The sequence below is a fragment of the Cryptococcus depauperatus genome, chromosome 3 (assembly GCF_001720195.1).
Source record: "Cryptococcus depauperatus CBS 7841 chromosome 3, complete sequence".
In the NCBI taxonomy this organism is placed as follows: Eukaryota; Fungi; Basidiomycota; class Tremellomycetes; order Tremellales; family Cryptococcaceae; genus Cryptococcus; species Cryptococcus depauperatus.
The window spans coordinates 822236-849231 of record NC_089470.1 but is presented as its reverse complement, the minus strand read 5'-3'; the positions used below and the strand labels follow the sequence as shown (position 1 = coordinate 849231).

At 43.6% G+C, this 26996-nt stretch overlaps 9 protein-coding genes across 9 annotated transcripts; 6 read left to right on the top strand and 3 right to left on the bottom strand.

The window, feature by feature from the left end:
- Positions 1-627: 627 nt before the first annotated feature.
- On the top strand, positions 628-2367 carry L203_102585 (uncharacterized protein; the record flags this gene model as incomplete). Its single annotated transcript, XM_066212009.1, has 1 exon — positions 628-2367. One exon carries the CDS (start codon positions 628-630, stop codon positions 2365-2367), a length of 1740 nt encoding a protein of 579 aa, XP_066068106.1.
- An 837-nt stretch (positions 2368-3204) lies between these two features.
- Positions 3205-4157, bottom strand: L203_102584 (uncharacterized protein; the record flags this gene model as incomplete). The annotated part of the gene is made up of 5 exons (XM_066212008.1): positions 3205-3418; positions 3467-3657; positions 3702-3799; positions 3842-3975; positions 4066-4157. 5 exons carry the CDS (start codon positions 4155-4157, stop codon positions 3205-3207), a joined length of 729 nt encoding a protein of 242 aa, XP_066068105.1.
- A 1189-nt stretch (positions 4158-5346) lies between these two features.
- Positions 5347-6774, top strand: L203_102583 (uncharacterized protein; the record flags this gene model as incomplete). The annotated part of the gene is made up of 3 exons (XM_066212007.1): positions 5347-5638; positions 5695-6551; positions 6601-6774. The coding sequence occupies 3 exons, from the start codon at positions 5347-5349 to the stop codon at positions 6772-6774; spliced, it is 1323 nt and encodes a 440-aa protein (XP_066068104.1).
- Positions 6775-8412: 1638 nt separating this feature from the next.
- Positions 8413-14039, top strand: L203_102582 (uncharacterized protein; the record flags this gene model as incomplete). The annotated part of the gene is made up of 12 exons (XM_066212006.1): positions 8413-8439; positions 8489-8717; positions 8769-9563; positions 9607-10538; positions 10599-10779; positions 10842-12544; positions 12592-12702; positions 12752-13051; positions 13107-13409; positions 13454-13660; positions 13712-13908; positions 13961-14039. The coding sequence occupies 12 exons, from the start codon at positions 8413-8415 to the stop codon at positions 14037-14039; spliced, it is 5064 nt and encodes a 1687-aa protein (XP_066068103.1).
- A 1382-nt stretch (positions 14040-15421) lies between these two features.
- L203_102581 (uncharacterized protein) lies at positions 15422-16803 on the bottom strand (the record flags this gene model as incomplete). The annotated part of the gene is made up of 6 exons (XM_066212005.1): positions 15422-15642; positions 15706-16138; positions 16191-16477; positions 16527-16617; positions 16660-16700; positions 16752-16803. The coding sequence occupies 6 exons, from the start codon at positions 16801-16803 to the stop codon at positions 15422-15424; spliced, it is 1125 nt and encodes a 374-aa protein (XP_066068102.1).
- Positions 16804-17011: 208 nt separating this feature from the next.
- L203_102580 (uncharacterized protein) lies at positions 17012-18405 on the top strand (the record flags this gene model as incomplete). Its single annotated transcript, XM_066212004.1, has 4 exons — positions 17012-17504; positions 17556-17644; positions 17697-18001; positions 18069-18405. The coding sequence occupies 4 exons, from the start codon at positions 17012-17014 to the stop codon at positions 18403-18405; spliced, it is 1224 nt and encodes a 407-aa protein (XP_066068101.1).
- Positions 18406-18762: 357 nt separating this feature from the next.
- On the top strand, positions 18763-21259 carry L203_102579 (uncharacterized protein; the record flags this gene model as incomplete). The annotated part of the gene is made up of 11 exons (XM_066212003.1): positions 18763-18827; positions 18943-19391; positions 19444-19591; positions 19640-19979; positions 20023-20096; positions 20147-20240; positions 20287-20362; positions 20409-20508; positions 20558-20702; positions 20758-20874; positions 20927-21259. The coding sequence occupies 11 exons, from the start codon at positions 18763-18765 to the stop codon at positions 21257-21259; spliced, it is 1941 nt and encodes a 646-aa protein (XP_066068100.1).
- A 501-nt stretch (positions 21260-21760) lies between these two features.
- On the bottom strand, positions 21761-23486 carry L203_102578 (26S protease regulatory subunit 10B; the record flags this gene model as incomplete). The annotated part of the gene is made up of 10 exons (XM_066212002.1): positions 21761-21779; positions 21846-21949; positions 22017-22286; positions 22337-22507; positions 22566-22691; positions 22761-22967; positions 23016-23083; positions 23132-23251; positions 23300-23342; positions 23391-23486. 10 exons carry the CDS (start codon positions 23484-23486, stop codon positions 21761-21763), a joined length of 1224 nt encoding a protein of 407 aa, XP_066068099.1.
- Positions 23487-23965: 479 nt separating this feature from the next.
- Positions 23966-26022, top strand: L203_102577 (uncharacterized protein; the record flags this gene model as incomplete). The annotated part of the gene is made up of 6 exons (XM_066212001.1): positions 23966-24356; positions 24425-24650; positions 24700-25095; positions 25148-25655; positions 25704-25919; positions 25975-26022. The coding sequence occupies 6 exons, from the start codon at positions 23966-23968 to the stop codon at positions 26020-26022; spliced, it is 1785 nt and encodes a 594-aa protein (XP_066068098.1).
- Positions 26023-26996: the final 974 nt, after the last annotated feature.

Sequence of the window (26996 nt, the reverse complement as noted above, 5' to 3'; positions counted from 1 at the left end):
AATTTGAGCTTACCTTCTTATAAGAGGTTTGTGGCTTGTAAATAAGTAATAATTCAAAAGTATCTTGATTATGAATTTTATCTTATCTCTTGGCCGTCGGCCACTATTGTTTATCTAAACCGTGACGGAATTAAATTAGTCAACATAAACACTACCAATATCGTGCAACTAAAACTTCTCAAGTAATCGTAAATTCTATGGTTTTTTCTTTCTTCTATCTCTTCTACATTTCTTAGAGACTACCACAAAGAGCAAAAACTTGATCGATTCCAAGAGATATCGTTACTTGTAAAGGTAAGAAATAAACCTTGATAGGTTGGGTATACTCATACTTTTTCTTTTAGTCAATGGGTCTTGTTACGGTTTTAGGATATTGATTTGTTGCTTATTGGGTCACGACAACATTGTGCGCCTCTATGTGCTAAGCTAGCGACCCATTTTCATCATCATCTCTATCATCAGTGACTATTACAAACAAAGAAGCTCTAAACGTACTTGTTCTCTTTTAAATCTACAGCCTTTACCGACAAGTCTGGCACGTTTGGCATTCGTCCTGCAATTTTAGCAGGCGTACGATAGCATTAGGCTCTGTATTAAGATTTATTCGCCTCTGCTGATCCTCGCATAATGACAATTGCGCCATTGAATTCCGTCTACTCCTCACCTTCCAGCACATCAAATCCTACACGCAAACAGCCAGCAATAGCAACAAGAGAAGGTACTTACATAGAAAACTTTCAAGCTCCTGGTTATCCGCCCTCCTCCTCTACCTATCCAACGGCTTCCTCCAATTGGTCTCACATGACAGATAGTTCCAAACTGGAAGATGGGAGAGGCAAAGAGATCACAAACACTTTTGGGCAATCATATCATACAGTTTTCGCAGGTATGCGCTTCATAAAGCAATTTTTCAAGAAACCTCAGGCAGTGTTCGATATTCTGCGCTCTATTTTTGACCGCATACTAGTGTCTTCGCCATCGACAAGACAGTCTATGACTGCATTATCAACACATCCCGCAACAACTATCGCCGCTGACAATACTGCCTTTCTAGGCTTACCACGTCAAAATGCAAACCTCCAACTGGAACCCAAAGCGATACAAGCTCCCAAGAACGATTATTATGGGATGTACCATCCTTCGGTATCGGCCCCAATGGCTGCAAAAGTACATACTGCGCGCCGTACCATTACGGCTCGCCAGACTCATATCACAGGGACGTCAATGCCCCCAGATTCGATATCACAGTATAAATGTCACAACAACCGGAATCCACGTCAAGTTGAATACAGCTCTAGCGTACAAATAAACACCATGGAAGCTTCAATAGTACAACGAAGCCCTCAAAGTCGATTGGCCGATTGTCAGGTTACAATATTGCAGATCATGGACAACATCGATCCTCTTCTTGCTTGTCGCATCTGTCGAATGATGTACAAGCGCTATATATCACAAATCTATTCTCAAGTTGTCATTAGCAATGCAAACTTTGATCTTTTGATGGAAGGATACGTCAATCCTAGAGGACCAGATGGTTTACTTTGTATGCCCGTTAGACAAGGAAAAATGAAGGCCTTGTCCCACGTCCAGTCTATTCGCTTTGAAGATATCGAGGGCGCAAAACGATTTTGCGAGTTTTTCAAGAGTCTGCGCGACTTGTCTTTGGTCAGTGAAAGCCAAAAAGCCTTCACAGGTGTCAAAAAGATTTCTTTTGGAGGAGAAATGCTCGAAAACATTAGGGTAGCTAGATTAGCGGGGTTGGCATCAAAAGTCCGGGCATATTGGTCTGAATTCTCAATGAGGCTTTTGCAAGAGATTGGTTGTGGTAGAAACGACTTGTCACTGTGCTTTGATTTAGAGGCTTCTGAGGAGTTATGGCCACCTTATGGCAGCAATGATTCAACTCCAACGTCTCGGATCATTGATATCCTCTCATTCGGCTCTATCCCCTCTGCTGACCATGCACTGACTGTCTCACACTGCAACCTGCATATCTCTTTTAACCCCAACTCTGCTATTCCTATCATTCTCTTACCTAATGGTCAAAATACTAAGTATACCTATCATATCGCAATCGCTGGTCGGCATGCGCCTCGACTATTCATCCGATCCTTATGGATGCACTTCCTTATCGTTAGAAACAAGCTACCTACATTGACAGACGATAATGGTATGGTAAGGGTACCAGTGTTTTACAAAATCCCTTTTAGAGCCAGGCTGCAGGAGAGCTTGGAGAAGTACTGGGTGGAAGAAGCGCAAGGAATTTGGTCAGAGGATGACTGGACGAGATTCAAGAAGTCATTAAACATGAGGAAGAAGGGTGAATACAGTAGCTGCGAATGCTGCGAAAGTATCAAGAAGCGATAACCACGGTTTATGAGTTTAAACTTGAAATCTAGTTGTGTTGTATCAAAGTTGCTTGTCGTGTGTTGTCTGAAGGTTGTACATCTTGCCATAGTAACATGTACACATGGTTCTTGTTTGGAGCTGTTCTTGCGTGGCTGTCTCGATCTTAAGTTTTCCACATAGTACCAGTCCTTGTTATAACTATGTTTTGAGACCACTGGCTGATGGGTTCCAACCTCTCCTTTGTACAGCGACCTTCATTATCTTCCAAATAACTTGCGGTTGATTTGTCTCTAACAGATGTCCGGCTTCTGGTATACCCAACAGCGTCACGCCTTTTCCTGGGTTATGAACTATACCTTTGTATAGGAAGAAGGGGGCAGAACAACTATGGGCGGCGGAATGTAGACAGTTAGGAAGAGGGAAGGCGCGACATCTGGACATTGTCAAAACTTCTCGCGGGACAGTGGAGTACATGCCCAGGATACAGCATTCTCATATGGTAACATTGTATCGTTCATTCCACAGTACATAAACAGCCCCGTTCCGGATTGGACGACTTTTGTGAGTAGATCAGCAGCAGATTGAAAGCTTTTCAAAGATCAGCCTGTGTGGATCAATTGGGAAAGAATACATTTGTCAGTGTTTTGAGTAAAATACATATGAGCGAGCCCGATATGGTTCCATGTGAGATGTGATGGTACTCTAAGCTATATGGTGGCTGGCGTAAATATGCATCGAATCACTAAACCAACGAGTTTTCTCATCCTTTTTCCGTTCATTAGTTCGGTCAGACAATTCATCCACCACCAGCACTTGTCTGACGGCCAGCATGCTTCTTTTCTCTTGCCGAACTTGTCAAGGAGTGCTTCCTCCCACATTATCTCGGGGATAGCACGCTGTGATCCCTAGCATCGAGTCGGAGAAAACAAGTAGAAAGATGAGAGGTAGAGGATGAGGTAAGGCGACAAAGGTGATCAAGGCATAGCGATAGTCTTTCGCGCATGGTATCATAGGATAAGGTGGGAATACCAGTGGTGTGGTGTTGCAAAGATAACTCCGCTCAGAGTATCTGGACAAAGTAAGCTTGTAAAAAACCAAGCAACATGAAGTAACTGACTTGCAAGACAGACACGAACGGGTTACCCAAGATAAGACGGTTAATACTCTTCTTGACCCTCCTGTTAAACGTCCTGGCGACTTTGTCCCGCTTCGACACAACTGTAGCAATGGGAGTCGACGTCTTGCCTCCAAAAAACACTGAATCGTCAAAGATTGGTCCGTAAACTTGGAGAGATCCCTCCACACCGCCTATATTCGTATTAGCTACTCCATAGTATACACTTGGTCTTTACTTGTAAAACGTCATCACAATCCTCCGCAACAGTAAAGAAACTGTCTTTGGGCTTCTCGGCGGTGCCATTGTCGAGTGTCAGCTCACGCGGTCCAGCATCTGCCATGGGTTTGAGTGAGTCAAGCAAGGAGTTACGCTTACCGAGAAAAGGGTAATCCATTCGCCTCACTCCTGGCCCGCCTTCAAAGTATAAGGCCACACCGTTGCCTCTGGCCTCTCCTTCTTTCTCTCGATGAGAGTCTAAAACATACTCCTGCCTTGTAGATGGAGATAGCCTAAAGTTATTGGCATCAATCTATCCGCCGACATTACTTCAACTTATGGAGTAGAGTTTGGCCTGCCAAATGGCTACATTAGCAATGTACCTGGTATTGTCAGAGCGATCACGTTGGTCAAGATAAAGACAACATCTCGAGGCTGTGGACCATACGGGGTCGTTTTTACCAAGCGTTGGCATAGAATGAATTTTTTTTATAAATAATTCACAAGTAATTCTCAAAAGATTTAAAAAAAACAAAACCAAGCGCCTCTGGATAAGATAATTTTCCTTATCACAATCTATTGTCAACCAACCACCGGTATCAAAAACTTATGTAATATGAAACATTGGACTTGGTATTTAAAAAGAAAAAAAAGTTGCATCTTTCCAAGACTTCATTTCACTCTTCTTTCAAAGATACAAACAATATTGACAAGTTTCTAGCCACGCTGGACTTGTCTCCGTCTTTTGACTTTATTGACCACTTGGCATACTCTGCGGACGAGCCAAAGCAAGATTAGCTTATCAACCTGGACAGCATCCAACCCATCAGGACGAGTCTACCTCTCCCTCACACATATCCATATCATCATAATCCTTTTTCGTTGGTATTGCCCAGCAACACCACCAAGCATGTGCTTCACCCTTCTCTCGGACAATTCTCTCTCTGCCAATGTGACATCCAGGACACAGGGCCTGTTTCATCTGTGCACTCTACCGTTCGGCTTTGCCATACATAGCTCTTACGGAGCACCGAATGCATGTATAGCATGTCCACAAGAATCTCCTAAGCTCAGTCTGTTCCTATGCAGCCATCTATGATATCGTTTCATCTACAAGGTCTATTCACCATGACGTGGATTTATGTCTCGGGTGACTAGCGGTGACTGCCGCTTCATATTATGACAAATGGCCGACGGGCTACAGCCGTTTTACTTCCGGCGGCCACAAGGAAACATCCAAAGAGCCCTGACGGACGGGGAGACGACGGAGATGGCCACAGTGTCCGGATTATCCGATGTCATAAATATAAAATATCCTGCCAGCGGGAAAAGACGTGTTTCTTCTTCTTCTTCTTCTTCTTTATTGTTTCAACTTTATTCTTCTTCTTCAAAATTTTCGGCGCTGACATTCACAGTACCCACCAGGTGGTCGCTTTTGTGGTGTCCTATTGATTGCGTAGCGGATCTTACCCAGACACACACACACACGGTGATTGGTGGTGAGTGACAGTAAGGATTATCGGCTACCCAGGCGAATTTGGTTCGCTCCGTCGGAGTGGTTGTAACCGTTTGTCTCTTGATTTAGACAATTGAGAATTCTTTTACTGTTGCCGCAAGGTATATTACCGGACGGGTTTCTGTCTTTTTACATCGCACCACTCCAAATGTACCACCATCCATTTCCAACGCCGGCGACACCTGCGCACAAGGATCCGTTCCAGTATCCGCCACCAGGTCTTCACCCATCTCATCATCTCTCGCAGCCGCCACCTCACCAAGCTCAGCGCCACCCGTCGCATCCTCATTCTGCCGACTCGAGCAGGCGCGGGTCGCAAGCGCATTCATCGCATCACCCATACAGTGAAACAGACTCAGAGGGTGACGAGGACAAGGTGGAGAAGGACAAGCTCGAGTTGAGGCGGGAAAAGAATCGGGTCAAACAGAGAAATCTGCGTCGTGGGTTGAGATCGGCCTCCCGAGTAGAGCCAAAGGACGCTGACAAGCATCCACAGTCCGTCGTGCTAATCACATTGCAGACCTGGAGCGAGATGTTTCGACTCTCAAGTCTGAAAAAACGGTGCTCCAGAACGCACTGTCTCTCTCACAACAGAGAGAAAACAACTTTTCAGGCTGGATTCATGATCTAGAAAGTGCACTGTTCCGCAACGGTCTTGCGGGTGAAGTGGAGGGTTTAAGGAGAATATGGTCAGATAGAGATCTTAAAAGAGCAAGGGGGTCGTTGGGTGCTGTGCAAGGGGTAGGGTCTCCATTCCAAGGTGCTTCCATGCCAGATCCGCTCTCTACTCTGGCAAGGGCTGCTTCTCAATTACCTGGACCGGCCTCTGCCATGCCAAACGGCGTTATGCCTAGCCCCACTGTGCTACTTGCGTCCCAATCAGGAGCAGACGTTTCCAGGCCTATGCTTCCTCGACCTTCCTCATTTTCCAGGCCCTATGAAAATCCTTATCCAACACCCGATGTCAGTTGGGGCTCGCAACCGCACGAGTACATCCCTGATACTTTGGAGACGGAGCTGAATGATTCTAAAAGAAAAAGAAGCAATGAATGGGAGCCTTACGGTTACTCGCGGCCTCCCTCGCAGACAAACGCAATGCAGCGTCAAACGGAAGCCGACGTCAACACACTACCACCTATTCAACCTCTGGCTTGTGATCTCAGTAGATCTGCCCCTCAAAGTCAGAGTCAAACACAGCAGGTCCATCACCGAGATGCCAAGGAACAGAAAGACAGGGCAGAGAGAGGTGAAAGAGTCTCGCCGAGATTAATTAGGATATCCGATCTCGTCTCGCCTAGACACTCTCGAGAGACGTTTTGGAATGGAGACGTTAAAAAGAACGACCATGAGCCGGTGCGTGTGACGGCTTGCATCCGCGACATTTATATACTAACTGACTCAGCCTAAAGATTCATCCACGTTCACAGAGCTGAATGGCGCCAAGCTGCCCTCTTTTACTTTTCAGCCTGGCAACCGAGTAGGTGAGACACTTGGCCCAGAAGAAACGTCTCCACAGTCATCTTTTGACGCTAGAGAGAGAAGATTGCCCGCTTCAATGTCGGACCTTCGAGCGTAAAGTGTTGTGCGATATAATGTCTTGTTGCGGCTCATCCTCCGCTATTTCTACGATGGGCCAATTGTCTTGTCATGTTTATATTCTTTTACCGCGTACCAATGTTGTAGCATTGCTTTCTGATCGCTTATAACTACCAGATACAATAATCTGTCATTGGTATACCTTGACGTGTGTATAGATGCAATATCTTACGGCTTGCATAGGTTAATGCTCCGTAAGTCTCATGGCTCCTGTGATTGTTTACGTAACTGTTGGTCAATATATATGAACTGGTAGAAATCAACCATTTCTACAAATTCTCTGTTCTCTGATGTCGAATGTTTCATGGTACTCCTAAATACGCCCATCAAAATAGGCACCGTCGGCTAAAGGGAAAATATCAATTGATCAATAGAATGTTGTTGTGATTTAATTAAAACAAGGTTTATATCACTCACCTGGGCAGTTCCGATGAATCGGAACCCGAATGAGTTCATTATGCTTCCACGGAAGAGAGAGACAATCCCAGAGGCAGATAAGGTGGTCAGTCAGGCAGTTGAGAGAGCTTTCAGGTGATTCTTATGCTTATTGTTGATAATCAAGCAAGTGGTTGAGTATGGACGATGGGTTGCAACATAAAGGGCAAGAGTACTTTGTAGCAGCAGTCGAAGCACAAAGAGAGTTATAAAGGATTATCGTAATTGAAAAGTTAGTCATGATATGAGATCTTTTGGTACATATACACTCGCAATCCAAATAATACTACATAACCCAATGCCACTCGAGTTGTAAATACATTCGTCGCTGCACTCCATGTATCGTTGAAAGGTCCGGTTACGCATCAAGACAAGTAATACCAACAACGATAGCAACCTTCTTGGAGTCAGCCTCGCTCGCATACTAGGAAAGAAAGACAGGAGAAGAATGATCAGAGATTGTTCACGTAAAACCTCATAGTCGCCAGATTGGCAACTAGGAGTGAGCTGAGTATGTGTACATCATGCGATTTGAGGGGTAAAAGCAATGCGAAATTTAGCTTACCAACATGAGCTTGTTCCACGCTGGGCTAACTAAGAACGACAATGCTATATGTAAATCAGCACAAAACTTCAAATGGAGACGAATGAATGTGACACCAAGATGACACCTCCTCCTCCATTACCCACAACACTCACTTCAACCCAAACGGGGTCAAAGATAAGTGATGCTCTCACTCTCTAAAGCAAGACAGGGGGTTGAAGAAGCAGGCTCTAAAAATGGTGTATAGCGTTGATATTCGCATACCGAAATCGCCACGGACAGCCATAGAATGAAAGCCGGGCACTGTCTTGTAGGTAGCGGTAGGATACATGAAGAGGCAGAATAAATACTTACCTTGATGAGATTTCGGTTTGAGAAAACAATCAAAAAGCAAATAAAAAGTTTGGTCAAAGTAACAAGCGCCACAGATGCGATATACCGACAATTTCCGCCACGTGGAATGATACTACGCGTCGCTTCTTGACTGGCGTTTCCGTCACTATAAAGTTGGTAGCAACGGGTTGATACAAATTTCTCTTCTTTTATTTCTTTTGCCATCGGTTTTCTTAAGCAAGTCAGTCACGTCCTCGTCACTGTCGCTCACAAAAGAAGAAGGCTGAAAAAAGCGCAGCACCCGCAATGGCAGCACCGGAGAAGCCCATCGTCGTAAGTCTATGACAGCTCTATCCCCGGGTTACTGCTTACACCATCGTAGTTCACCGAACATCTCCAGCTGACAGCGCTGGGTATCCAGCCACCATCCATCTCATTCCAAACACTCACTCTCCAGTCAGACGCATGGATATGTGTTAGAGAGCAAGGAGAAATACCACAAGTGGTTATTGTCAATTTAAATGATGCCGGGGATGTTGTGAGAAGGCCCATTACTGCCGACTCGGCGATAATGAACCCCAAGACAGGAGAAAAGATCCTTGCTCTAAAGTGTAAGTCGCGTACGAATTTCAACACATGGCTGCAATTAAACGTTCTGGTAGCTGGTCGTCAACTCCAAGTGTTCAACCTCAACACTAAGAGTAAGCTTGGTAGTCACCTCATGGACGATGACATTCCATATTGGACATGGATCAACCCCACTACCCTTGGGATTGTGACTGACCGTCATGTATACCACTGGGCTGTTCTCGACAACCAAGCAACACCTAGCAAGGTCTTTGATCGACACGCAAACTTGACATCTAACCAGATTATCAGCTATCGCATCTCACAAGACGGGAAATGGTGTGTTCTCGTTGGTATCAGCTCCAATCCCAACGCAGGACAGCCTGGCGAAACTGGTTTCAAGATTAAGGGCGCTATGCAACTCTACTCCATCGAGAGAGGCGTCTCACAACCAATTGAAGGACATGCGGCAACCTTTGCAGAAATCAAACTTGACGGCACGGCCAACCCTACCAAATTATTTGCCTTTGCTGCTCGCTCTGCAGTAGGTGCGAAATTACATATCGTTGAAATTGGACATCAAGCACCGAACCCTCCCTTCCAAAAAAAGGCTGTAGATGTCTTTTTCCCTCCTGAAGCTACCAACGACTTTCCAGTTTCTCTCCAGTATTCCAAAAAGCACGGAATTCTGTATCTTGTTACTAAGTTTGGATTTATCCACTTATATGAAGTGGAAACTGGTCAATGTATCTACATGAACAGGATCTCGGGCGAGACAATTTTCACGACCGCCGAATATGAATTGCTAAGTGGTATCATCGGAGTCAATAGGAAGGGCCAAGTGCTCAGCGTCAGCGTAGACGAGGAGACCATTGTACCATACATTCAGCGTAGGTCTCAAATGTTATTACAAACACTGCTCACCAGAGATAGAAACTTTGAACAATCCCGAGCTTGCTATTAAACTTGCCACACGTGCTGGTCTGCCTGGCGCCGATCACATCATTTCGCAACAATACCAAGTTTATATCCAGAACGGTCAATACGGTGATGCCGCCAAAGTTGCTGCAAACTCCCCTCGTGGCCTTCTTCGTACTCCACAAACCATAGAGACTCTCAAAAATCTTCCAGCTGTTCCCGGAACTCTTACGCCTATTCTGCAATACTTTGGCATCTTGCTGGAAAAAGGCGAATTGAACAAACACGAATCTCTTGAGCTGGCCCGTCCAGTCATTCAGCAGGGAAAGAAACAGCTGCTAGAGAAATGGTTGAAGGAAAACAAACTTGACTGTTCAGAAGAGCTCGGTGACCTCTGCAGAGTGGGCGACATGAACCTCGCGCTTTCAGTATACTTGCGTGCCAACGTCCCCAACAAGGTTGTTGCTTGTTTTGCTGAACTTGGGCAATTTGACAAGATTGTCCTGTATGCTAAAAAAGTAGGATACACTCCTGATTACCCCCAGCTTCTACAACATCTTGTCCGAATCAATCCCGACAAAGCCTCAGAGTTTGCAACCCAGCTTGTGAATGATCCCTCTGGGCCTCTTGTTGATCTTGATCGTATCATCGATATCTTTATGTCTCAAAACATGCTTCAGCAAGCCACCTCTATCCTCCTTGATGCTTTGAAAGACAACAAGCCTGAACAAGGTCCATTACAGACAAGGTTATTAGAAATGAACTTGGTTGGAGCTCCTCAGGTCGCTGATGCCATTTTGGGGAATGAGATGTTTAGTCACTATGATAGAGCCAGAATAGCTACTCTTGCAGAAAAAGCAGGGCTAGTGCAAAGGGCTTTAGAACATTATGAGAACATTGATGACATCAAGCGCGTGGTTGTACACACTAACCTTTTCAAACCCGAGGTGAGCTTTCTAATTTCACAATATGATAGTAAAGCATCAATCTAACGTACTGTCGTGTAGTGGCTGGTGGACTACTTTGGACGTTTGACCGTTGAGCAATCGTTTGCTTGTCTCAATGAAATGCTTCGCTCCAACTTGAGGCAAAATTTATCGATCGTTGTGCAGATCGCCACAAAGTACTCTGATCTGTTGGGACCCATCAAGCTTATTGAATTGTTTGAGAATTTCAAGTCCTCTGATGGTAAGGCTTCTGGGCAACCAAAAAAGAGATCAGGAGGATGTTGACGCTGACAAATACAATAGGTCTGTACTACTATCTCGGCTCTATAGTCAATCTTTCCACAGATCCCGAAGTCAATTTCAAGTATATACAATCCGCTACACGTACCGGTCAAATCCGTGAAGTTGAACGAATCTGTCGGGAATCTAATTACTACAATCCAGAAAAGGTCAAAAATTTCCTTAAAGAAGCTCGTCTCGATGACCAGTTACCTCTCATCATTGTCTGCGACAGATTCGATTTTGTACATGATTTGGTTCTCTATTTATACCAAAACGGTTTAACAAACTTTATCGAGATTTATGTGCAGAGGGTTAACTCGGCTAGGACACCTCAGGTGATTGGAGGATTGCTGGACGTTGACTGTGAGGAGACAACAGTCAAGAATTTGTTGATGTCAGTCACTGGCTCATTCCCCATTGATGATCTTGTCGAAGAAGTGGAAAAGCGAAACAGGCTCAAGCTCATTTTGCCCTGGCTGAACAATAAGGTGGAACAAGGCTCCACCGATCACGCGATATATAATGCTATTGCCAAAATTTCCATTGATTCCAATAACAACCCTGAAAAATTCCTCAAAGAAAACAACCTCTACGACTCTGCTGTCGTTGGAAAGTACTGCGAGAAACGCGACCCATACCTTGCTTACATTGCCTACGCAAAAGGTTTTTGCGATGATGAGCTTATTCACATCACCAATGAAAACCAAATGTACAAACATCAGGCGCGATATCTCGTCAAGCGTCGAGAGATTGACCTCTGGACTCAGGTTTTGAATCCTGAGTCTATTCACAGAAGAGCTTTAATCGACCAGGTCATCGCCACAGCCGTTCCAGAATGCACTGATCCTGATGATGTATCTGTGACGGTCAAGGCGTTTATGCACATGGAGCTCCATGGTCCTCTCCTTGAGCTTTTGGAAAAGATTATCATTGAACCATCGCCATTCAGCGACAACAAGTCACTCCAATCTCTCATGTTCCTTACTGCCATCAAAAACGACAAAGGCAAGGTCATGGGTTATATCAACAAGCTAGAAGGGTACGACGTTGAGACTATTGCAAAGGTTGCCACTGAAGCCGGTCTCTTTGAAGAGGCATTTACGATCTATTCCAAACATCAAAAGCATGCCGAAGCAATGAATGTCCTCGTTGAACATATGGTTTCCATCGACAGAGGATATGCCTATGCCAACAAGATCAATCAGCCGGCTGTATGGTCTAGACTAGGTAAAGCCCAACTTGACGGTCTTAGAGTCAAGGAAGCTATCGATTCTTACATCAAAGCTGATGACCCCTCTAACTTTGAGGAGGTTATTGAAATTTCCAATCGAGCTGGCAAGCACGATGATCTTGTCAGATACCTGCAAATGGCCAGGAAGACTGCTAGAGAGCCCAAGATTGATACTGAGCTTGCCTACGCCTACGCCAAAACTGATCGTCTTCACGATATGGAGGAATTTCTTGGCATGACAAATGTCGCCGATGTCCTTCAAGTGGGTGAAAAATGTTTTGAGGACGAGCTATATCAGGCGTCCAAGCTTCTTTTCTCCAGCATTTCCAATTGGGCTCGACTCGCAACTACCTTGATCTACTTAGGAGAGAATCAGGCAGCTGTGGATGCTGCCAGAAAAGCAGGTAATACTCAAGTTTGGAAGCAGGTCAATGCGGCTTGCGTAGACAAGAATGAGTTTAGACTGGCGCAGATTTGTGGTCTCAATTTAGTTGTGAGTCATCGTTTATAATTCCAAGATTGCAGGCTGACGAAATATAGGTCCATGCCGAAGAATTACCCGCTTTGTTATCTCTATATGAAAGAAATGGTTATTTTGATGAAATTATCTCGCTTATGGAGGCTGGTTTGGGTTTGGAGCGTGCTCACATGGTAGAGTCTTCTCTTCTGTTGCCATTATATCTTTCTCATCGTATTACAGGGTATGTTCACCGAACTCTCTATTCTCTACGCGAAGTATCGCCCTGCCAAACTTATGGAGCATCTTAAGCTCTTTTGGCAACGTGTCAATATCCCAAAGGTCATTAAGGCCGCTGAGCAAGCTCATCTTTGGCCTGAGCTTGTTTTCCTTTACATCGTATATGATGAGCCGGACAATGCTTCTTTAGCGATGATGGAGAGATTGGCCGACTGGGATCATAATCAGTTCAAAAAAGTCATTGTGAAGGTTGCAAATATGGAGATTGCGTATAAGGCCGTGTCTTTCTATCTTGCTCGACAAGTAAGTGGAGATCCTTGCACTGAGAGATATGACCGTTTACTTATAACAACATCAGCCTACACTTCTCCCTGATCTGCTCGCTGCCCTTAGTCCTCGGCTTGATCACTCGAGAGTGATCAAAATTCTTCAAACTGAAGATCATCTGCCTCTTGCTAAACCATACCTTATTGCTACCCAAAAGTTGAACCTCGCAGTCATTAACGAAGCTTACAACGACTTGTTGATTGAAGAGGAAGACCATGTGACCTTGAGAAGTAGTCTGGAAACCCATGATCAATATGATGCCATCAGGCTGGCCAAGAGGTTAGAAGGACATGAGTTATTGGAGTTTAGAAGAATCTCTGCTTTGCTGTATCGTGTAGGTTTTCTTATTCCCCTGCCATTAGTGCTAACAAAGCATAGCTCAATGGTCTATGGGAGGAATCGCTGTCTCTCTCTAAGTCTGATCGACTCTGGCGGGACGCTCTGGAGACAGCCGCTGCCTCCAAAGATATTGCTGTATGTGAAGAGTTAGCAGCATACTTTGTGGAAATTGGCAACAAAGATGCATTCGCGGCATTACTATATGTATGTTTTGAATGGGTTAGAGCAGATTTTGTCGAGGAAATGGTATGTTGGTCTCTGCGTAGTATGAACCACATAATCTGACCAGAACGGTAGTCATGGCGATATGGTTTGTCCGACTACTCAATGCCTTACAAGCTTCAACAACAGCGCAATGTTGCCTCCAAGATCACTGCGCTTGAGAAAGAATTGAAGGAACTCAAAAGTAAAGCCATAGAAAAAGAACAAAAGGAAGAAGAGACCAATGTTGGTTTGGGAGGCTTAGGAGGTAAATTGCTGATTGGTGGACCCGGGTTAGTACCCTCCCAATTTGATAATTGTGATTGATACTGACAAGTTATTTAGTGGTTACGGAAATGGCATGCCAAATGGAATGCTGCCTCAACCCACAGGACTGATGAATCAGCCCACAGGCTTTTATTAGACATTTGACGATGAAAGATAGAGTCTTGCTTGGTGCGGTTGCGTTGTGTTACCAGTCTTTTTTTTTCTCTTTTCTTCGATGTTTTACGAAAAATGCAAGCCCAATATGAACCGCCTTTAGGATGATTTCCTTTCGACTCTTTTATAGCTGTCAAAGATTCCTTTGATAATCTAATGTAGATTGATGAGGCGAATCAGTAACACAAATCGCGATGAATCGCACAAGAGCTTGACAATTGATGTGGAGGATGGGATGCAGAACACACTGGCGATTTTGAAAATTCAAAGAGGTCGGTCACTCTGGGCTTGTCTACAACTGGCGAGATGATTGTCAAGTCTCGCTAGCAATATCGACAAATCTATGATCTACTAAACCATTCAATAAGAAACCAATACTGTATTCCTATCAAGACCATTGTTGAGGTTTTCTCTCATTTGTACGGTTCGCGTGAGAGTGATATATACGAAGACTTTCCCTATCTTGTAAACTCCTTCTACCTTGAATTCGTAACAAAGATTTCAACTATATAATATCGAATAGCTGACTATTAGTTAAGACTAGGTTCTATGGCAACGGTTCAGCAGCATTGTAAGGAAATCATTGCTCTTAGTAAATTTGTGTAAACATTCATATCTCAATTTGAACAGATAATGTTTAACCAGTAGCTTGAAATAAGAAAATTTGTGTGAGGTATCAGCTTGATTGGATTTGAGTTGATGGACACATACCGCTAATGCATTGTATTCCCAGCCACTAGAGATAGGTTCACGTATAGACTTGCAAACACTCATCCGAAGAAACAGAGTCTTGAAAAATTTGAAGAATACCATTATCCATAGTTTGCACAAAACGATCCTTCGTGTGCTCCTCAAACAGAATATTAATGAACATGACATCTAAACATATATTCGCCAGAATAGAATTCACACATGAAATCAGAGGCAGAGACAACAGGAATTTCAATGATTTCGACACCTGTTTCCATGCTTCTAGTCAACCATTATCCTCTGTATGCCAAGAGGGTTCGAATACGTGAAATGTATGTTGTTGATTTGGTGTACTATAAGCAGCTGAATAACGGCAATAGAGCGCAAGCTTTTGTACAGTTCTGTAAATGGTATGCTGTCTGAAATAACTGTCGAATTCCCTTCATTGTTGAGTTTGTTCAGTTTCCTTAGAACAAGTAAGAGTGTTACGCTAGGTATTTTGCTGCATGCATTATACAATGCGACCATATATGTGTTGGCGAATTTGCGATGTTGCTTGATTGTCCCTATTTATACTATGTTTCACCTAACGATGTGAGCAATTTTCACTTGTCTTTTCCTCCCAGAGTAATGAGCATCAATGAATTAGTACCGGTTGAGAAGTAACATTTCTCATCATTCTATTTGGGCACCAATTGCTTCAGCGAACCTTTTTCCTCTCCTCGCAATTTCCCCGCGTTCTCCCATAACAGTCAATCTCATGCCCACACCTCTCAGATGGTCATCGTCATCAAGAGAAGGCGCTGGGGTAAGAGTGTATCGGGAAAAGGCATAGTTGAGAATATGTGTGTTATATCCTAGCGATGTGGATGAGGAAAGGCGGACAAATCCTTTGACTACACAATATTCAGATTAGAGGCGACACAAGGAAAGAGGGCAAAGATCAAGTATGGGCTCACCCCGATAAATTTCAAAAGAAAGCTTCTCGAGTTCTCTTTCAAGAACTTCTCTTTCTATCGCCTCAATATTTCCAGTTTGTATGACCTCCTTATCTTCACAATCCGCACGGGATTTGTTATATTGGTGACCATGAGCTCTACGCAGTGGAGGCCCCCGGTAGACTGTCCGAGTTTCGATTTCTTCCCAATGTGATTGTCCTTCTAAACTCCGTAATCCCCAATCTTTTCTTTCATCGCCTGTGACCTCCCATAGCCTCGTGTCAAGACCAAATATGACTTCTGGATTAGGCGGACTTTCAGGCGCAGGACCTACACGAAGCTTGGGAGTTTCGTCGTTAAGGTCGTTGAGATGGTCTAAAAGGATATCATACTGATGAGGATTCAAAAGATGGTGTTTATTAAGCAAAAGAAGATCTGTGTATTTTGCTTGTAACTACAACATTGGCTTTAGCTAAATACGATTATCAGCGACTTTGATTCATTACTCTGGCTGAGGGGGAAGAATCTTCATAACCGCTAAAGTTTACGCAGTCGACGACAGTCACTACTCCGTCCAGCTTGAATCCCTCTGTTTCAAGCTCTTTGATTTGGAGGGCAAGGGTGGCAGGGAAAGCTGAGCCGGAGGATTCAACAATAATTCGGTCAGGATTGAATTTGGCTCGTATCTCAATTAGAGCATTTGATATTAAGCCAACAGAGACGCAACAGAGACATCCATTGAGGATTTCTGAAACACCTGTGATATTACTCTGCTGCGCCAGGATAGAGTCAACTGTGCTGCAAAATAAGCCAATGAGATACTAAGCAAGAGCATCACTGACCCTCAACATCTCCATATTCGTTTTTGAGCAAAACAATGTTATAATCTTTCGGTAATTGCTGAATCAATGATAGAATTGTGGTTGTCTTGCCCTATTGAAAGTCAGTTCACAAGGTTCAATTCCCACTTTCCACTCCTTTACACCTTCCAGTTCCAAATTCGTCACGTACAGCACCTGCAAAGAGTCAACTCTATGATAATGTCAAGGTAGAGACAGTGAACATACCGAGGAATCCAGTGAAGCATGTGACTGGGGTAGGCTTAGTTGGGCGAGTCATTAAAGTTGATCTGCTCGTTTTTTTCAAAGACATAAAATATAGGATAAAGCAAGAAAGAGATGGAATTGCATTTTTACTTTGTTTAAGTGGCTGAAAAGTCATGATATCATCACTTAAAGTTGAAAACAAAATCATTCATACCTGTATAAGAATAGCAACTATTATTTGCATTGTTCCTTTCTTGATTACTTGTTGTCAAGCCTCGGTCATGATTATGTCTTCCCTAGAGCTTATAGATGATCTTCCATCACATTCCGAACCTGTTTGGACAGTCGCTTTCAATCCGGTCAGATCTTTTCTCGCCTCCTGCTCAACAGACCGGACCATTCGTCTCTTCTCATACATTTTACCTGAGGGAGACGGAAAACCAGTCTTTAGTCTCTTTAAAGTGATAGAGACAAACCACAAACGTACGGTCAGAAGTATAGGATGGACTCCTGACGGGAAAACACTCGCGAGTGGAAGCTTTGACTCGACAGTAGGCGTTTGGGAGGAAGTAATTCCTGAAGATGCTTCTGTCGAGGAGCCTGAAGGCGTATATCAACCACTTGATGATAATGGAACGAACATGGGCGAGAAGGAATGGGAATGTGTCACAACATTGGAAGGTCATGAAAGCGAGTGCAAATCTGTCGCTTTCTCCTCTGACGGCGCTCTCCTTGCCTCTTGCTCAAGAGATAAGTCAGTGTGGGTTTGGGAAGGTAAGTTTTCTTCAAGACATTTGTTGGATTCATTATTGAAGTAAATGGCAGTGCAGGAGGACTCGGATTTCGAGTGTATAGCAGTCATGATGGAGCATACGCAAGACGTCAAATGTATTGCATGGCATCCTCACGAGGAAGTATGATTACACTCTTCGTCGTACTGTCCTCTTCGCTCACTGAAACTGACAGATACTTGCATCTGCTTCATATGACTCACATATCCATCTAGCGTTTGATGATCCAGAATCAGACTGGTGTATATTTCAAAAACTTCATCCAAGCCTTCCCGCCTCTCCACTGACAATACCAACCGCCTCTTCTCCTGGCCTGATCGATGCCCTTGTGCCTAGTAAAGAAGAGAGGGAAGCAGATGAGGCTCTACATGTCCCTCCACTGGAGGAGGACGAAACAATCTGGAGTCTGGCTTGGTCACCTTGTGGGAGATTTTTGGCATCTGGCGGAGACAATGGAGGCATTCGCCTGTGGCAACGGACGTGAGTTCTCTATCTCTATGGTTAAACCATACGTCAATAGTACCTGGGCTTATGCAGATCTAAATAGCGGCAGTCAGTCAGATTCATCTTTGAGAGAAATCATTCATACTGCTGCCCACTCTCGATCCGTCTTTTCTCTTTCTTGGTCTCCTTCTCCTTCCCCTAACCAAGGAAACCTCGGTCTACTTGTCTCGGGAGGTGGCGATGGTAAGCTTATCGTCTGGTCGCTGAGCTCGGATGAAGTTGGAAGGGTGGAGATGAAGCCAATCGCGGCCGTGAAAGGAGCACACGGAGTGAGCGATGTGAACAGTGTGGGTTGGTGCGTCAGAGAAGACGGAAAGGGAAAGGGAATGCTTTCGTCAGCAGGCGATGATGGAAGTGTCAAGGTTTGGAGATTAGTATAACATGTTTTGCTGATCTTCCTGGTTCTCTATGCTGTATTGGTACATTGCGAACATCATTCATAAGACAATGTCTGCTTTACTGTTAGCTTGTCGCATATTATGTCTCTCATCTCTGTTCGTCTTGGCTAAAATACATTACAACTTGGCATGTACAATTCCATATCCATCTATTTACGGCCACATGAACCTGAAAATGATCACAAATGTTACTAGAAATCAGGCTCAAACGTCATTCGGCGATGGCCGACATTTAACCGTTATCTTCTTAAAAGCAACCTTTCACAAAATCTCTTTTTTTCTTTCTTTACAACTGTCCTGGACAGTCTACAAAAGCAATTTTGTTTCTAAACAGTCGCAATGAGTGTGATACCGAGGTCAAGTAACGTGCCAGACGAGAATCGGTTGATATGGCGGCCCATCGGGTAGGTCGTCCTCTTTGGGTGATATGTATTTGTGTTGACTGCTCCTGGGGATATGGACGTTGGAGGAAAATCCATAGAGACAGGCGAGCGATTTAACAGGGCTGACAATGTATAGTCAAACTTCAAACCAACTTATTCTTTACCATCCTGCTTCCCATGCGCTTCAAGTCCGCAACCACAGGCCAATACAGAACGATTCAAGCAGCAACTTGTCCTCAATCTTGTCACTGCACGGTGAAGAGGATGAAACGTACGGATCGATAAGAAGCCAGCCTCGTTGCCCTTACTGCTCTCAGCCTATTAAATCAGACACAATCAATGAAACTCGCAATACAATGCCAAACACATACTTTCAAACCCTGGAGTATGTTCACGGCAATACTGGACCGCCTGTGGCTAGGAGAGCAAAATCTACGACTACTTCTGATGACGCACATGACTTGCCGGATGACTTGCCTGCTCAAGGTTACTATAGTCGCTTCTTCAAGGAGGAATGTCGACTAGGTATGGGTGCAGAAGGAAGCGTCTTCCTGGCCACGCACCACATTGAAGGCAATACGTTAGGTGAATATAGTGAATGTAAACGAACACCTCGCTGACTACGGCTTACGGCAAGGAACTTATGCTGTTAAGAAAATAGCAGTCGGTCAATCCAAGGCCTATCTGCGCAAGATTCTCCACGAGGTCAAACTTCTTGAAACTTTGAGGCATTCAAACATTATTCCATACCATCATGCCTGGATCGACATCACACAATTCTCTTCGTAAATCAGCAATGGGTAGATAATTCCGACAGTCGCTGACAGCATCAGTTTTGGACCGCCAGTCCCTGCTTTGCATGTCTTAATGATGTACGCCAACGCCGGAAATCTGGATCATTTCATCGTCTCTCGCTCGTACTCCTCACCATGGACTGAGGTCTCAGCTGGGAATATTCACGATGCCGAATCAATTGACAAACTTCCGAAAGAAGAGAGGATTAAGGCCTTCAAGCAACGACGTCAGTCGCTGGTGACAAAACGGGGTGAAAACGGATATGGTAAAATTTATGGGATGGGAGGCAAAAGGCAAGAAAATAGAGGAGTCATGCTTTTGGGATTAGATGAAATCATGCAGCTCTTCGGAGATGTGGTTGAAGGGCTGACTTTTTTGGTAAGCGATGATATCGAACATATGACGGACTCACCAAGTTCAGCATTCCCACTCAATACTGCACCTTGATCTCAAATGTTCAAATGTCTTATTACATTGGGAGGATGACAATATCATGCGAGTTTGATCTTCTGCCATCAAAAATTTACTGACAAACGGTTTATCAGTCCGCGTGCGATGATATCAGATTTTGGGACCTCCGAGGAGATGTTACTAGGAAAGAGGCAAAGAACTGGGCACACTGGGACTATGGAGTATATGGTACAGTCGCCAGTTCCTGTTTGAACATTCTCTTATCTGGAAGTAGGCTCCAGAAACACTTATAACAGACGCCAATGGCAGTTTTTATCCCTCAAATTCCAAAGCTGATATCTGGTCTCTCGGTACATCTAATGCTCAAGGATTAGATAAAAACTGATCAGCTCAAAGGCATGATTCTTTACAAGATGCTGTATCTTCAATTACCATTTCGACACTCCAACACGGACGATTATGATCAACTTCGCGAAGAGATTCTCACTTATCCCGGGTACGCATGCCTTCATTCCAGGTCGTGGATTATGATTAACTTCAATCAGATTTGTTCCCTCTACAGAGGTATACTCTATCTTTGAAAGGCGACATATACCTCGACTTCTAGTAGTGCTACTCTCAAAATTAGCGAATGTCTCAATTGAAAAGCGACCTACAGCAGAGAAGGTTAGGATAGCTCTTCATGATATTGTGAGCCAAGCATCTTCATGCTTTCCTCATTGAGCTTATTCATTGCCGTCTATAGAGAAGGCAGATGGGTATGGATACAACATCAAGTAACGGAAATTCTTCTGTTTTTGATCGATCCTTGAGACAGGCTGAGAGATTATGGCAGAATGTACGAAACAGTGCTTCTCCAATGGTAAGCTATATACCGTTAGACTTTGTGTAGTACTTATACCGCTTAATGGAAGAGCAAGCAATTGATATACAAACGGCCTCCCCAAATTTCACCACTACCAGGAACTCCATCTCTTCCGCCGTCACCTGTAATTCAACCAATTACCGTTCCTCTTTCCCAAAGCGAATCCCTTGTCAGACCTTATCAATATGCCCAAATCTCAATACTATTCATAAAAGTTCTAGCATCACATCCTGCAGTTACGGGCGTTGATCTTCCAATAGGAATTGTTGCAAGCTTACTGGGGTTGGCGATATCAGACTTGGCATTCGATGGCTCACTCAAGTGGACAATGGGGACCAGTATAGCGCATCTCAGCGTGTTGTTGTTTTACTTGAAAGGCTAGAATATGTTCTTTGTAAGATATGTTGCTAATGATAAGTCAAGAGATGTTATAATATATCTAAACATCTCTACCTTGCAAGCACAGAATCAAAGCAAAATTTTGTCGCTAAACCTCAACACGGATCATGTATCCTATTTTTACTTTACAGCGGATTTGAAGCATCGAGTTTTACAAAGAAATTAACACGAGGATAGTAAGGGGTTTTATCTATCACATTGGAAACTCATGAGGAATGTCGAAAATGACATTATATATATTGGTTTGTTAATCTATGAGTTGGGTTGGTTCACAACTCTGACGAAGGTCTGTAATGGAACGAAGGATTAGAAACAGGATATACAGGGGGTCTGGAGTCAAGCAAAGGTGTTGAGCTCTGAATCATAAGTTATTCGTCGTTGTTCTTATTCATAATCTCTACTCATTGACGATTGAATAAAAACAAGTCACACTATTGATTGCAATGACTAGTACAAAGAGATAACTGCATCTGTATGTAGTGTTTTACACAGCATTGTAATCCCTTCAAACAGTAACATTAGTATAACGTTACTTTGTACGATCTATCTCATGATGATTCAAGACTCACATAGTGGTCTCATGCTTCTTTGCGTCATTCAATTTTCTAACAGCTTTCATAAAGTCTTCTTGAACGACTGCGTCTCTATCATCGCGAATCGCAAACATACCAGCCTATTGACGATTAGCGATTGAAACATCATAAGATTATCGATTATTAAACAAGACCAAGCAGACTAACCTCTGTACAAACATTTCTCAAGTCTGCCCCATTAAAGCCATCACTTAGTTTGACAATCGCCTCGTAATCGATATCACCGCTTTTATTGACTTTCTTAGCATGAATTTTCAAGATTTCTAGTCTGCCTTGCTCATTTGGTAAAGGAATTTCAATTTTTCTGTCAAGCCGGCCAGGACGAAGAAGAGCAGGGTCGAGAGTATCGGGTCGATTGGTAGCCATAATGATCTTGGTGCGACCAAGAGAATCAAAACCATCCATCTGATTCAAGAGCTTCAAAAGTACATCAGTTTCGCATAAGAGGATTGAGGATTTGGGCGGACCTCCATAAGTGTACGCTGGATTTCTCGATCAGCAGATGTTCCTTGACTGAATCTTCTTCCACCAATTGCATCGATCTCGTCCATAAAGATCACACAAGGTTCGTGTTCTCTTGCGTACGCAAACATTTCTCGAATCAAACGCGCAGATTCGCCAATATATTTGTCGACAATCTACGACGGACATCAACTCAGTCTTTTCTTTAGCGGATCCAATGAAGAGAGGACATACGGCTGAAGAAACGACTTTGAGGAAGTTCGTATTCAATGTGGCAGCCACAGCACGAGCTAACAGAGTTTTACCTGTACCCGGGGGACCGTACAGAAGGACACCTTTGGGCGGTTTGATACCAACTCGCTATTATTATATGAGCCATCCAAATGTCTGTAGTTTTCCGCTCCTTTTTATTCCTTATCTTGCACTCACCTCAAATAATTCCGGATTCATCAGAGGCAACTCAATAACCTCTCTCAATTCCCTGACCTGTTCACCCAATCCACCTATACCTGCAAAACTAGCCGATCCAGGATCTTCGAGCGACATGTTATACACCATTGGGTCAACTTCTCGAGGAAGGATTCGCATTATTGTAAGCGTGGTCATGTCAAGCGAGACTCGGGTTTGTGGTTTCAACTAGATCACGTAAGGTCTAGATATATCTAGTAAAACATAATAACGAACCTTAGAGACCGGAAGTGTAGGTCGGTAAGATACGACATATCTTGGTCCACTGGAAGCTTTGACGATGACTGAGGTAAATCAGTACAGCTGATCGCTATTTTTGATGAGAAACGGACATCTTTCATCATCCAGCTGCTTCAACACCTCTCCAATGACCTGTCCAACAGACTGAAGTGCTTTGATGTCATCTTCCGTTTTCTCAAAATCTGTGGATAGTGTTTTGATGTTCATTCGAACTGTGGCCAAGCTCAGCAGCCTTCCTTGAGAAACCACGCATCACCCACTTGTTTTCAAGTTGTCTGCCATCTTTTCATGGTCTTTGATTTTCTATTTTACAGTTAGATGACGCTCTCCAAAAATATGTCTATGACACACTTGACGATATGCTTGAATTGCCTGATATTTTTCCTGAGGCATGCCTTCAGGTGGCACTATTTTGATCTGCCGCTGGGAGGAAGATGGTTCCGACATTTTGAACTGAAATGTTAAAAGTCAAAATCAACAATGTAAAGAAGAGTTCAGTTGTGAGCCAGTAAATGACGCGGTGTAAGTGCATAGCACTTCACGCTGCCACATGAGAAAACCCGGATAAGTCCGTCAACGTAGAATACATAGTTGTAGATAGAATAGTTTCTCTTTCATACTTCATTTCATATGCACCACCAGTGCTAGTTTTGCGGTATTCGACCTTAAGCGTTTCTACGAGAACCTTAAGTAATAAAACTTGTAATTACAGTGAGGCACTCAAGCCTACACGCGGCCTTTATTAACATATAATTAAGCTTTTGTATATATAATTAAGCCTCCACCCTCTACCAACAAAATTATTGATTTATTCATTTGGTGACTATTCTTTTTATCATTCCATGCTCGCAAGGAAACTTTGGAGAGCTTTCTCAGCTGCAAAAATCCGATTCGGCCAACTAATTGTCAGCCCTGCCGTCCACAGCATGACTACTACTTTCTCATCTCCAAGTAAATCCCCTCCAGCAAAGAGGCTAAAAATGGACAAGGGTTTCGATACTGCAAAACTCCAGGTCACAGTCAATGATCTTTCAGCAACAGATACACAAGAAAAAATCAAAACCACAAATTCAGCTGTTGACTCTCCAAAAAACGGCAAGCTAAACAAGGAAAAGAAATCTAGAAAAGTACGAAAAAAGAAGCTTCCTGAGCCATTTTCTCCTGCAGATGTCTTGTGGCACGACGTCTACGATTTTTTGGGACATGAATATGTTGAAAAGATATTAGCGAAAGAAGATGGGAGCGAATGGCAGGCTCCGGAAGAGCTTGGGAGCTACGCAATAATTGGGCTTCGAGTGGATGCTTTCACTGTTTCCGGTATGCCTCAATGGTTTTTTATTTATTACAAAAGTTCACTATATCTAATCTTACATATTTTGATGCAGGAGAATCTTTATCGCTTTATACATCACCAACCGATGGAAGGAAATGGGCCATTGTCACACCTTTTGCACATCCAGGTGATTTTATTCGTGCCAAAATATTCAAGCATGACCGCCTCCACTGCCTTGCCGATCTTCTTGAAATTCTTGAGTTTTCGACCACATATCGAGGAGGCGAGGGTGATAGACGTGTTTACCCTCAAGGAGGTTGCAAGTACTTTGGGGAATGGTATGTTGCTCAACTTATCACTCAGCCGAGAGATAATAATGGAGTCTAGTGGCGGTTGTCAACTCCAACCATTACCATACGAAAAGCAATTGTTACACAAACACCGTACAGTCCAGCTTGCCTATCAAAGGTTTTCTGCTCTCCCTTCCGCACTCGTTCCCTCCATATTGCCGACTATTCCTTCTCCTAAACAATGGGCCTATCGAACCAAGATTACCCCTCATTTTGATGCACCTCCAAAGTGGGCAAAAGCCAAATACCAACAACTATTGAAAGAGGGCGAAGAGACGGCTCTCAATGCTGAAGAAGAAGCTCGACAAGGATGGGAATGTAGAGTGGGATTCGAGAGGAAAGGGAAGCCGGGTGTGATTGATATCGAGGAATGCCCTATTGCAACCCCTATCCTCAACTCTCAACTCAAAATAGAGCGCGAAAGAGTAAACAAGTAAGTTTTTCTTCTCCAAAGCAATTGGGCTAATCTTTGATTTCTGAAATAGAACAATTTGGAAGTACAATAAAGGTGCCACTATCCTTTTGAGGGATACGCTCCCTGCTCCTCCTCTTCCATTCGATCCATCATCTCCAGATCTTAGTACAGAGCATTTAGCCATCACTGACCACAAAGCTGAAGTCTTTGAACGCGTTGGTCCTTTTCTTTTTTCGTTTGCTGCTGGCGCATTTTTTCAAAACAACAACTCTATTCTCCTTCCACTGACACAATACGTCCAAGACGCTATCTTCCCTTCTGGGTCTACTGCCCCTAGTCCTACGCATTTAGTCGATACTTACTGCGGTAGCGGTCTCTTTGGTATTACCCTAAGTTCCAAATTTGAGAAAGTGGCTGGCGTCGAGATATCCCTTGATAGTATCAAAGCCGCAAAGAGAAATGCAGAGTTGAACCAGTTGGAAGAGAAAACAACATGGCTGTGCGGGAAAGCAGAAGATATCTTTGGTGGTTTGCCAGACGCTGGGTTTGCAGGATCTCATAGCTGTGTCGTCGTTGATGTGGGATTCTTCTTCAGAGCGTGACGATACTAAACTGATGACGAACAGCCTCCCAGAAAAGGATGTGATGGACCATTCCTTGACCAACTTCTCAATTTCCGACCATTGACTATTGTCTATGTATCATGTAATGTTCATACTCAGGCTAGAGATGTTGGATACCTGGTTCAAGAAAGTATGAAGCAAGGTACAGAGGCTGAAGACGCGAAGAAAGGATGGACATATGTTGTTGAAAGCTTGCGAGGGTTCGACCTGTTTCCACAAGTATGTCCATCTGTTAATGAGGGATGTATAGTGGACGCTGATATAGAATCACCAGACCGCGCACGTCGAGAGTGTCGCTGTTTTAAGGCTGAAGGTAGCTTAATTCGAATTCTCAAACAACAATATTCCCGGGTGATGGCCAACATGGTGGGCGCATATGTTAATCATCAACATGTAATGATTATTGCATTGTAATGGACTGAGAATCTAGACTTTTGTGAAAGCGGTCTGGATGTCAAAAGAGCGACAGCTATTTTTGGTAGCAGCACTCACAGAATGACAGTGGGCGTCCCACATGGAGTACATCCCCAGCTCGTATGTGTTGTACAATAATCCCTGTCTAATTACTCTATATTACCTCATGCTTTTGCTCTGCACATGAAGGTAGTATTTGGTTTTTGTCAGAGATCATTCATAGTGATTTACCCTTCAATCAAAAGTAACTATTATCCCCACCTGCAACACCAAAGCTGGCCCAGTTTCCTTGATCCCCACAGCAACGGCAAAAGTATAACGGGAGTCATAAAAAGATATTCGATTGCGAAACCTGCTAGAGCCTTCATAAGTGAACTGATCCACAAAAGACAGTCAACGTTGCATCAGCTGTTATAGTTTATTCCAAAATATCGCTTATGACAATGATGTTGGGTAGCATTGTACTTTTATGTTATGAATGCTTCTTGGATAGCCACTGAATTCAAACTCTTACATTGTCAGTTCTAATTGCAAACAGCATTGGGTGAAATGCAATACCATGAAGGAAAGTGCATATGAAGAATGCCAATTCATGGTGAACCACAGAGTTAGTGTCCACAACAGCTATAATGTTTCTTAGACAACCCAAAAATATACTCTAACAAAAATTTCCAAAAGGCTTTACATGTACATGGCAAGCTCTTTGAACATGAGTTTATTTAATCTCAGTACCAACGCCAAAAGGTTTAACTGTTGCCAATTCACAGTAATTACCTAGCCGTTTAAATGTTCTCTCAATCTTATTTATCCAAACAACTTTAGCAAGTGATGAGCTCCATATGGAAGAACAGTAAAGGCAAAGCGTTAATTTTTGTAGGCATT